Source organism: Erythrolamprus reginae, chromosome 2, assembly GCF_031021105.1.
Source record: "Erythrolamprus reginae isolate rEryReg1 chromosome 2, rEryReg1.hap1, whole genome shotgun sequence".
NCBI lineage: Eukaryota > Metazoa > Chordata > Lepidosauria > Squamata > Dipsadidae > Erythrolamprus > Erythrolamprus reginae.
Genome location: NC_091951.1, coordinates 156015333 through 156026552, shown reverse-complemented (window position 1 = coordinate 156026552; position 11220 = coordinate 156015333). Strand labels below are relative to the sequence as shown.

The following is an 11220-nucleotide window of genomic DNA, read 5'->3' as shown; positions in this document are numbered from 1 at the left end:
TACATACAATCCAACCCAAGAAAACATATTTTGTGGACCTTTTGTATGATATGCTGTAAATTGTTTCATATTCCTACAGGAGTGATCCCTTCTAACCCATTACCATTGCAACATTTAGGAACATCCAGTCCCGGCCACACACAAAAATAAAAAATAAAAATTGGCAATTGTAATACAAGTGACATGATATAATGCAACACTGCCTGCCAGCTATCATTAAGCAGTTTTGTTAACCTCTTAAAAGAACTCATTCTTTTCAGTCTTCAGATTCAGGTAATTTTTCTCATGAGACAACACCTTTGAGAAGGCCTACTGGCAAATGCCCCAGAAAACCTGCACTCAGCCCTGGGAAAGCCAAACGAATGCTCACAGGACACCCACATAGCAAAGTGGCCACTGGCACCATCACGTCACAGCGCCACAAAAGACCTCAGAGCACAGACAACTAAATACAACAGGAATACAAAAGAAGCAGATGGGGAATTCAAGAATAAGTCACTTTTGGTACAATTGCAAAAAAGATATCAAACAGGACTAGCCTCTTTTTTTTTGTTTTTTTTTCCTATGTTATTTATAAATAAAAGTCTAATAACTCTTTATAAAAACCAACCTCAGAGCCACAAAGACTTAACGAGAAACTATTAAAATTTGCATTTTCTGTCTCCAAGAATATGACAATTGTATATTCTCATGTCCCCAGGCTAAAAGGAGACTGTTAAATAGAAGTGCTTCACCGAATTGTAGATTTGAAACTTAGATCATTTAATAACGTTTTAAATGAATGCTTCTCTTTTTAAATAAAGGGCTATTTAAACTACATAAACTAGTTGTGTAAACCATCACACTAGAGACACTGGATACTCTCCAAACACAGAAAACAGCTAGTGATTTTGGTCTTGTTCAGTGCAACACATTAGGCACAAAACTGGCCTGTGGTCACTGCAATGTAACCCACATCATCTGGTACGTAGATACAACAGTGCTCATTCCTGGCTACTTTCCTTCCTCTGCAGCACAGACACCAGGAAATAGCTGTTTCCCCACTTCCCTCTCCTTCAAGAAAAGTCCTAAGGAATCCCATCTTCCAACCTAAAAGGTGCAACTAGATGGTAATATAAAAACGGTTTACACAAACTACCCCCCCTGATACCAAGCAATTTACAAGCAGCAAACTGGACAGCTGACTCAACCCTGGAAGAACGGTATTGAAGTCATCACTGACAGTAGGTCTTCCAACTCTCTATGACCTCTTCCCTCCCCTTTGGGTTATTTCCTACCCAAGAATGGATTCCGTGCTGCTGGAAATCTCTTTGGCAAGAGTACCGAGGTCCTTCCGCTTCCACGTTCAGAACACACTAGGTGGACGGTTCTGTTCACAATGGAAAGGTTGCGTTACCATCAGTCACACCAACCAGAACAAGCTAAAAACAAAGCAACTGCAGTGACAAGCAGGCTAGCATGTGCCTGTGTGTGGGCTAGGCCATCTGGGAGAGGGTTGTGCTTTGGGGGTTCCGGATGAGCTTTGTGCCTAACTGCCCTGCACAGACAAGCCCAGGCAGTGCTCGTTTCACTAAGACCGGGCGTCCGTTTTGGATTTAACTATTGTGATAACGCTGGTGGTGGCAACTTTGCCAGGAACAAGGGGCCCCATGCTGGAAGCAAGTGGCCCCCGTGCAGGGATGACAGGGCTCCGGGCAACGGTCCGGGCGAAGTTCTGCAGTGCCTCGTACTTGGAACGCAGGGCATCAAGTTCCATTTTCATGCTAGCATTCTCGGAAGCCAGCTTCTCCACTTCCTGCTGAAGTTCTGCCTTCTGTTTCTCCAGCTCTTCCTTCTGTGTTACCCTCTTGACCCGGCAGCTAGCAGCATAGCCTCTGTTCTTCAGGGTCCGCCGGCGTTGCTTGAGTTGGATTATCTCTTCCTTAGATAAGCCCCGCAGATGCTGGTTCAACTCCCGTACAGACATGGTCACCAGCTCTTCATCTGTCAAGCTGGTCCCATTCTCCCCTGGCTCCCGCTTCACCTGCAGAGACCGCAGAAACATGCTTTAGGGGGATTCTGGTTGCATGCATGGCCAGCTAACCCCAAGTCTTGCCTTATTTACCTTCAAGGCTTTGTTTCCTTTGTTGGGGGTCGTCATAACACGCAAGCCTTCACAATCAAATTCTGGAAGATACAAAATGGGTAGATGGTATCAAAGTCACGTTCTGCATCATCCAAAAGCAGCTAAATAAATAATATAAATATAAATATAAATATAAATATAAATATAAATATAAATATAAATATAAATATAAATATAAATATAAATATAAATATAAATATAAATATAAATATAAATATAAATATAAATATAAATATAAATATAAATATAAATATAAATATAAATATAAATATAAATATAAATATAAATATAAATATAAATATAAATACTCGGACTAGGCAGGCATGGAAGTACCAAATACAGGTATTCTCTATACAGCATTAACCAACTGTGGGGTTCACACGACCTCTTAACCAATTCTGCCCAGTCTCTTGCCAACCCCACAGCTTCCTATAAATCTTAAGAGCAAATGCTCACGAAAAAGGAAGATTTGGAAGTTTGGGAGGAGCTGGAATAGGATGAAGCCACATTTAAAAATAGCCTGGCAGCCCGGGTCCTGCATGGCTGTGCTGAGCCAGTCATGCTGACTCAGCATATTAGCAGCCTCGCTCACAGTGCACGCCTTATACTACGCTACAGCCTAGCAAGAGAGCTGCAGTCTAAGAGAGTTGCCAAGGAATTACCCTTATAGACTTGATAGGGTTCAAAGCAACACTATATCCCCATAGTTGTAACGGAGAAGTATTCAAGAATAGCACCTTTTTTAAAAAAAAGTCAGTTAATTAATTCACTCTACCTGAGGTATTTATTTATCTACAAAACAGAACAGCAAGACCAGAGGATGGAAGGAAAAGACAGACAAGGGAATGGGAAACATGCAGAACCTTAGAGAATTACCTGTCTCCAGGTTACTATATACACTATAATTGGATAGTCATTATTGAGCATAAATCTACTGTTGTGGTTCTGATAGCCTGTCTTTGTTTGATTAGCTTTTCCCATACATGTTAATAGAAGAACAGTGGTAAGCATAGTTCCCTCTAAGCTGAGCAGTGAGCAATCACTCACTTACAAATCATCATCAACTCAGAGTTTTCCAAACCTGCCCAGAAGCCGAGAGGGAAAGAGTGAGAGGGAAGGAGAGAGAGAGGAAGAGAGAGAAACAGATAGAAAAAAGAGAGGAAAGAAAAGAGAAAGAAAAAGAATGGGAGTAAAGAAGAGAGAAAGAAAATCAAAATCTAGTTTGAAACTAGCTCAACTATTTAAGTGGCATTTTGATATTGATAGAGTTGCCCTATTATGAGCTCACTGTTATAGACACACAGTACAGTATTTTAGTTTGAAATTCTCTGAGGCAAAACAGGGTGGGTTTTTTATTTGTTTGTTTGTTTATTTATTTATTTATTTATTATTTCTGTGCCGCCCAGTCCCGAAGGGACTGCCACTCAGACACTATACTTTTCTGCCCACCCCCCCCAAAAAATTAGAGGGAACACTGGTGGTAAGTACACAAAGTTGGGGGAAAAAGAAAGAAATTCAGCTGGGTAAGGTTCTGACTAGCAATACAGAAATTAAATATTTCCATTTATTTCTCTGTTCAGTTGCTTTCTTTCACATTGCCATTTATCAACAGGACCAAAAATAACCTGAGATACAGCCAATGTTTTATAGATGCAGGTAAATATTATCTCCATTCTTAAGAAGTCACCTAGTCACTTACTGCATTGGGTGTCAAACTGGCGACCCATGGGCCCGATGCACCAGGTGCAGGCCACGCCCACCCCAGCTTCGCAAATGGGAAAAACAGGGTGAAACATCACATGATGGCAATGTGACACGGTAAGTCTGATCCCTGAGTTTTATTGTATTCATGTTGCATTGTTCTAAATTTCCAGACAACTCATTATTTAGGAAATGTGTGCTGCTAACTTATTGTTTATTATTTCAGAAATTCTTCCAAAAGTGGAAAATATAAAGAAGTTTTAAAAGTATTAGAATGAGGCTTCTACATTTATGCTTTTAGCATGTATCATATAAGTCTTGGATGGACCTATAAATTATAATATTGGTATTCACAAGAAATACAAGTTCTCCAAGATAACACAAACATTTGCTAGCAATTTTACATTACCTGAATAGACACTAATCTGTTTTAATCTTACACTACTGAAACCACTACTTAAACTCACAAGAGCTTTCTTAGACATACATAATCCACAAATAGAGAAATCTTGGTCATTCATTGTGGCTGTCTTGAGTAAACCAAAATTACCCACCAGTTTCCTTAAGAGCGAAAATCAAATACAGTGGTACTTCTACCTAAGGACAACTCTACTTACGAACTTTTCTAGATAAGAACCGGTGTTCAAGCTTTTTTTATCTCTTCTTAAGAACCATTTCTACTTAAGAACCTGAGCCCAGAAAAATTTCCCAGGAAATTTGAGAGTGGCACAAAGGCCAGTTTCCTGCCATTCCCCCTTTAATCCCCGCCATTTTGGGCTTTTCTGGGCTGCCAGACAAGCCTTTGGGTGGCGCTTAAGGAGAATTTGGCAGTCCAGAGCGAACAAAGCGTTTTCCTTTCTCTGGGCGCCTGGAGAGAGAATAAACCACTTTGCTGTGGTGACTCTCTCGCGCTGCCTCCCATACACCCGGAGCAAGGTTGCCTCCTAGAGCGTCTGGGCATGGAAAGGCAAAAGGGGACGCTTTGCCCCGGCCAGAATAACTTGGCTTCAGCCAAACCGAGGAGTCACCACAGTGAAGGAAAGGTGCTGGCTACAAAGCGAGCGAGCGAGAGGAGAGGGGAGCCCTTCAGCATGAGAAGAAAGAGGAAGCAGGTAGCAGCAACAGCAGCGGTCAAAGGAGCAGGAGATTCCCCCCTCTCGGCCACCTGGGTCTCTCTCTCTGGCGCAGTGTATGGGAGGCAGCCTCGCACCAGGTGTATGGGAGGCACATGCTCCTCATCACCACCTCAGAGTCCCTCTTTTTTTGTTTTTTTTAAACTTTAACATTTGGGATTTTTTTGATTCCCCTCACCTCACCTTCTTCCTTTGGCAGCGACTGTCCTCCTCCTTTTCTTCTTCCTCCTCCTCCCACCCAAATTCTGAGCTTTTATTTCTTTCCTAATGGATTTGCACGCATTATTTGCTTTTCTATTGATTCTTATGGGGAAAAATGCTTCTACTTACAATCTTTTCTACTTAAGAACCTGATCACATGCCTGGGATAAACATATATCCGTCCTAAGATAAAATACAGAAAATAGTATAAGGGCAGACTAGATGGACCATGGGGTCTTTTTCTGCCGTCAGACTTCTATGTTTCTATGTTTCTATCACGGAATGAATTGAGTTCTTAAGTAGAGGTACCACTGTACTTCTAATTTGTTCTCAACATGCAACTATATGCAAGAATTGTTACTTTCTCTTAAAGAAGGCCTGATAGCTCCCCCAAACCATTGAATCAGATATTGTAAATTATCTCTGCTATGTTTAATTACTCCTCTGGAACAGCTCAGAAGCCTCAATAATTGCTCCCCACACCCTTCAAAAAAGGAAGAATAAAATGGCCAGAGGTAACTCAAGCACAGAGAAGTCACCCTCGATAAGGATTTTCATGTTTATCTCTCCCTCGTGCATCCTCACATGGCAGCACCTGGTTGACCACATCTATGCTTACAAGCTATGCAGGGTCTGGGCTCATGTGGGAGACCATCAGAGCATTTCAGGGCTCTGGGGCTAGGCATTAAGCCAAAAGACATCTCAGGCAATAATAAACCATCTCCATAGCAAAACTGCATGGATGCGGATTACCTTTTACTCACCCAAGCATATCATCAGTATTTACATAATAAATGCCTCTTCCATACCAACCGGGTTCTTGTTTGCTGAATGTATAAAACATCAGTTCACATTTATAGCAAAGAATCAAGACAAGCTAGTGTCAGCAAAAGAAAAAAAAAAAGGTCCCCCAGCAGTACCCCAGAAGGGATGGCTTCAGCGCTTTCCAAGATTACTAATAAGCCAGCCAAACAACTCAGATACTGCTAGAGCACTGAAAATTGCTGACCAGCCAAATTCTTGTGCCCAAAAGACATGGCTACTGTCACTGATTAAAGCTCTAACATACTTAATATAGTGGGCCACAAGTGTCTTAAATGAGACCCCACTGCCTTAATTTTGCTTTTGCAGCTAAGAAGCAAGTTTGAAACACATTAATTGTACAGTAAGACATGTACTATACTGCACAGCTTACTGTGCTTTACCATCAAAAAGTTTTAGAAGCACAATTTGGGAATTAGTACTTCAAGTATGTGGGAAAGACAGTCAGTAACCAGTAGCCATGTTTTCTGATTAGAAAGAAATTACAAGAGGGAGAACGTTTCCATTACTGTAACACTGCTTGAAATATTGGTTAAAAAACACTGGGGCAGGCACAATTATATTCACATATGTACTGTATGTATGTATGTATGTATGTATGTATGTATGTATGTATGTATGTATGTATTTATGTATGTATATCAATTTTCCAGCTTTATCTAAAAACCACATGCAGCCATAGGAACTAGGAACAAAACTGTAAACAAAGCAGTTTTGGTTTACAAAAGGAAAGTTACATATTCATTCAAAAGTCAAGTCTAACCTACACCTATATAAGTTTCATCTATGGCACGTCAGTGTTAGGTACCATGGCTAACGCTCATGTAAAAGGAATATGAACACAGGCAACACAACAAAACTGCATGACCAAAAACAGATTTGGTGTCACAGTGTAAATCCAATACAGGTCAGAACCTTAGAATAACTATGCTAGTGGCAATCAATAAAAAAATCCCAAGGAAATGCTGCCTAGTAGGAGACTATACAAAGGATTAGCCACCTGGATAATTTAGTGAGGCTCCTCATAGGGCAAGTACTGCAGTTTTAGAACATAATCAGGATTAATGATTAGGAAAGCAATTAACATGTGAGAAGATTGCACAGAAGGACTGAAAGTTGACTGGAGCTGATTTTCATTGTTAAAGGTGGTCAGCATAGATTGCTGTGTAGAAAAGATGAAATATTATGTCCAGTAGCTCTGAGAGTCAAACACAAAAAAAGTTCTTCATTTGTCCTAAACTTCTAAAGATTAAGAATTTTTTAATACAAGGAGTGTAACATTAGTTATCAATGTCAGATATCATATAGATTCAATTGTAGAAAGATTCATTTCCATTCATCATTCATAAAAAAAAGGGGGGGGGAATAAGGACAGTGATGATTAAGTGGAAAAAAACCTATAAAAAATTTCACATTCAGCATTATGCCTGACTCAGGATATATACAAGGTGTTGGGTTTTTTTACAGCTCTGCACAGAAGCTGCACTTGTGAACAACTTGCAAGGAGGACAGCCAGAGAGAATTGGCATCCAGACAGAGACAAACTTGGTCTAACTCCCCAGACTGCTGATTTCTCAGCTTTTTGACAGCTTCCCGAAGAAAGATCACACTGAAAAGTGCCAAGTGCGATGGCTGTAAAGGGGGAAAAAAGTGCAACCTCAACACATTTTGCCAGAAGTCCAAAAGGCCTGCACTCAGCACAAGTGCCGCCAATTCTTTGCTTACAACAGAGCTGACAGCAGAGTGCATGATTCAACACAGGCCCCATTCTCAACATTCCTGGTTCAGCGCACTATGCCTTCAAACTAGTGTAAACACAATGACATCACCCATTCCAGCAGCAAAGGCAGCACCATCAGAGAAAGAAGAAGAAGAAACTTTTAAGAGATGAAAAAGGAAACAGACTAAAGGGGAGAATCAGAAGCTGGAGTGTATACCATGTAGGAGGTTTTTCCACAAGTGTAGTGTAAAAAGCAGTGTTGTTCTCATCTGCATCTGCTGGTCATACATTTACAGAAACCTGCCTACAAATAACTTCCCAATTTGCTCCCTAAACTTACACTGACATTTTAGCTAGGGCAAAAGAATGTAGAAGAAAATGCTTGTCCTGTAAAATATCCAGAAAGATACCATCACTAGGGAATATTGCCTCCTCAAAATCAACATGACTTGCCTCAGGCAAAGTCTCCCAAATGTACCTAATGTTTCAACTTGCTTTCTACTACTGTACCTCTTACTCAGCAGAATGGAAATCAACATTCTGCTTTTCCTACATATCTAGAAGACTGTCAGCTTCATACCGTTCCCATAATTGAAACTCATTTTTTTATATCACAAACAAAGCTCCCTTTGGATTTCTGTTTCTGAATAAATCACAGTTTGCTTTCTGTGAGCCACTAGTCATGCAAGGAACTACAATTCTGTAAATAGCTAGTGCACATTGAGTTAGTCAAATAATTTCAGCACTTATATCTTCTGCCTATTGATCTCCAATTTGAGACAATAGAGAAATAGTGAGAGGCATTTCAGTTTTTAAATTATGTCCACCTAACTGTCTTTGACCTATATTACATATGACTGGTTTGTAATATCTCAACTATTCATTTTCCTCAAAATAGATGAAACACCCAAAAAAATTAATAATTTTATTTTAGAATCACAAGGGGAAAAAATTAGTTGAAAAGACACCAGGCTAAGATGGCTAGCTGTTTTACCTGCAATATGTTTACAGGTAATTAGTATACCTTCACCATTCAAATATATTTATACTCCCATTAATACCTAAGCATTATCAGACTGACAGAGGACAAACTGCCCTCTGTAGGTGAGAATGGAAGCTCTGCTGTGAGAATTCCCCAGAAGGGACTCAACAGAAAACCGGATGCACTTGTTGCACATCTGTGCTTTGGTATACAAATGAGCCATCCAGAAGTACGTGTCTACGTCCTTTGCATTTCTGCAAAACAACATGCCCATGTTTATTTTTTTCCTCAGAGCTCTTTAAAAACATTTTCTAAGAGACAACTAGGAACTAACAACAGAAGGAGCATTTTATAAAAGCTGCTGTTTTCAGGACCTACAATTTTATTATCCAAAACAAGAGTGTCTGTATCTGCGTGCATAGGGAGCATAAGGACACCCTGGCAGTTCTCTCGTTCATTTCTCCCTTCCTCCGCCAAATGTCCCCATAAAACCATTTTTACCAAATTCACATCCACACTCTCTCCTACCTTCTTGCTCACTACAAATACACACAGCACTACAGAGTCCGAGACTAGCACAAGGGCTTGTAGATGAAAGGGGATCTGAGGTCAAGTCTGGCTACCCTACAAAAGGATGAATCAGCAGATTATGTGTTTGGGTTCCCCTGTTTTTCCTTCTGCCTGGACTCCTTAATCCTAGTTAGCCCCCATTCCTTTCTGTGTGTGTGTGCAACATATACTTATGGGTGACCTCATGTTGATGAGTCAGCAATGTCTGGACTCTGCACACAGAAGGCTGCAGCCAGGAGAGATACAACAGAGGGGGGGGGGGGTTAAATTCAGTCCACCTCATCCCTACACTCTTGTGAAACCCCCCACACAACCCGCTGCTCTTCCTCAGCCCCACCCCAAAAACATTATTCGGCCTTTCCTCCGTTCCCAGACACCTGATGAGTCAGCACGGCAAGCCCTTTTCACACTCGCAGACATGGCTGCGCGTCCTCAGAACCGCACCGACAGCTTAGAGAGAGGAAGACACTGACTTTCGCCTTACCTCCCTCCCCAGCTACTTTCCCAGGCGGTGTGAGAGCGCACTCGAGGTAGTGCAAGAGCCAGCGGAGAAGGGTCCGACTTCTTCTTCTTCTTCCTCGCCTTCTTCTTTTCACCCCTCACAATCTCCGCCAGCAGGAAAAGTCAAACCGCCACCGCCACCATCCCGGGGAGCGACGGCATTTCTCCTCCTCCCGCGGGGAAACAAGGACGGCCACCCACGCCGCAGCAGACCCGCTCCAGAAGGAAACGGGAGGAAGAGGAGGAGGAGGAGGAGGGAAACCCACCCACCTGTCAGCCACGGGGGGGGGGGGGGAAGGAAGTCGGCGGAGCGGAGGAAAAGGCGGCAGGAGGGAATTACGGTCCCTGTCAGGTTCGGTTCGCCCTCTCAGCTTCACCCCCCACCCACCCACCCTGACACAAACACCCTCCGCCAGAACGAGGGAGAGAGACGGCAGCCCGGAGCAGGAGGCGCTATTTCCCCCCCAAGAAAATAAACACTCGCGGGAAGGAATGCAACTCAAGAAGCCGATCCGTTCGGGGGGGAAAAGGAGCCGTGTGTCCCCTAAGGGATCCCCGATAACCCCCCCCCCACTCCACTCCCCCCCCCCCACGCGTTAATTCCCTTTTGCTTCTCCTCCTCCTCCTCCCTCCTCCCTTTCCTTTCTTTCTTCCTCCCGCTCTTGCTGGGGGGGGGGGGTCACTAGCTTTCCTCCCCACCCCCACCCCTCCAAAAGGAGGGGGCGCCCCGTTCAAGCGCTCACCCTCCGCTCGGTGCCTCCGGAGGGGGGGAGGGTCCGGGGCGGGGAAGGGGGGGAAGTCCGCCACGCACACAGGGACTGAGGAGTCCGGGGTCCGCCGCCGCCGCCGCTTCGCGGACACGTCACGTGATGTTTGGGTCACGTGCCTCCATTCATGAAGCCGTTGTCGGTGCAGCCGCCCCGAGCCCTTAAAGGGGGAGGCGCCCACCCAAAAAAAAAAAAGGTTCCCTCCACCCGGCTCTTCCCTTCTCTCCTCTTCTTCCCTCCCACCCCTTCAGAACAATAACAGCGGCGCGAGAGCGGCGGCTGCGAAGCTGGTGAGGGGAAAAAAAGAAAAAACAAATGCCTCACGTGCCAGGACCGCGCGCGAGCGCGGCGCTGGGGCGGCTCCAGAACGTCGAGGCTTGAAACCGAAGTGGCCCGAGGTGGCGCGAGACTGAGCCGCGCTGACCGCGTAGCCCCCCCTTCTTCCCCCCCACCCCTCCCCGTGAAGCGTTTGGTACCAGACAGTGAGGGGGGGGATGTGATTTGGTCACCCTCGACTATTGCCGGCCTTTACAATTCCAAAGTGTCTCCTATTTGTGTGTGTGTGTGTGTGTGTGTGTGTGTGTGTGTGTGTGTGTGTGTGTGGCAACGGCGGGGTTCGGGGTGGGTAGGGGGCATCTACAAACAGCTGTTTTCCTGAAAGAAGCCGCTTTTGCGAAAAGAGAGATTGGAAGAAATAG

General features: G+C 43.7%; 1 protein-coding gene across 6 annotated transcripts; it reads right to left on the bottom strand.

The window, feature by feature from the left end:
• Window positions 1-773: 773 nt before the first annotated feature.
• MAFG (MAF bZIP transcription factor G) lies at window positions 774-10865 on the bottom strand. 6 transcript variants are annotated; one of them, XM_070740088.1, is made up of 3 exons: window positions 10847-10865; window positions 2105-2166; window positions 774-2023 (listed from the first exon to the last, which is right to left on the bottom strand). In XM_070740088.1, the coding sequence occupies exons 2-3, from the start codon at window positions 2138-2140 to the stop codon at window positions 1571-1573; spliced, it is 489 nt and encodes a 162-aa protein (XP_070596189.1). In that variant the 5' UTR covers window positions 2141-2166; window positions 10847-10865; the 3' UTR covers window positions 774-1570. The 6 variants fall into 6 exon arrangements, with proteins under 6 accessions (XP_070596189.1, XP_070596186.1, XP_070596187.1 ...); XM_070740085.1 differs by lacking the exon at window positions 10847-10865 and adding an exon at window positions 10499-10735; XM_070740086.1 differs by lacking the exon at window positions 10847-10865 and adding an exon at window positions 9739-10594.
• Between the last annotated feature and the right edge of the window lie 355 nt (window positions 10866-11220).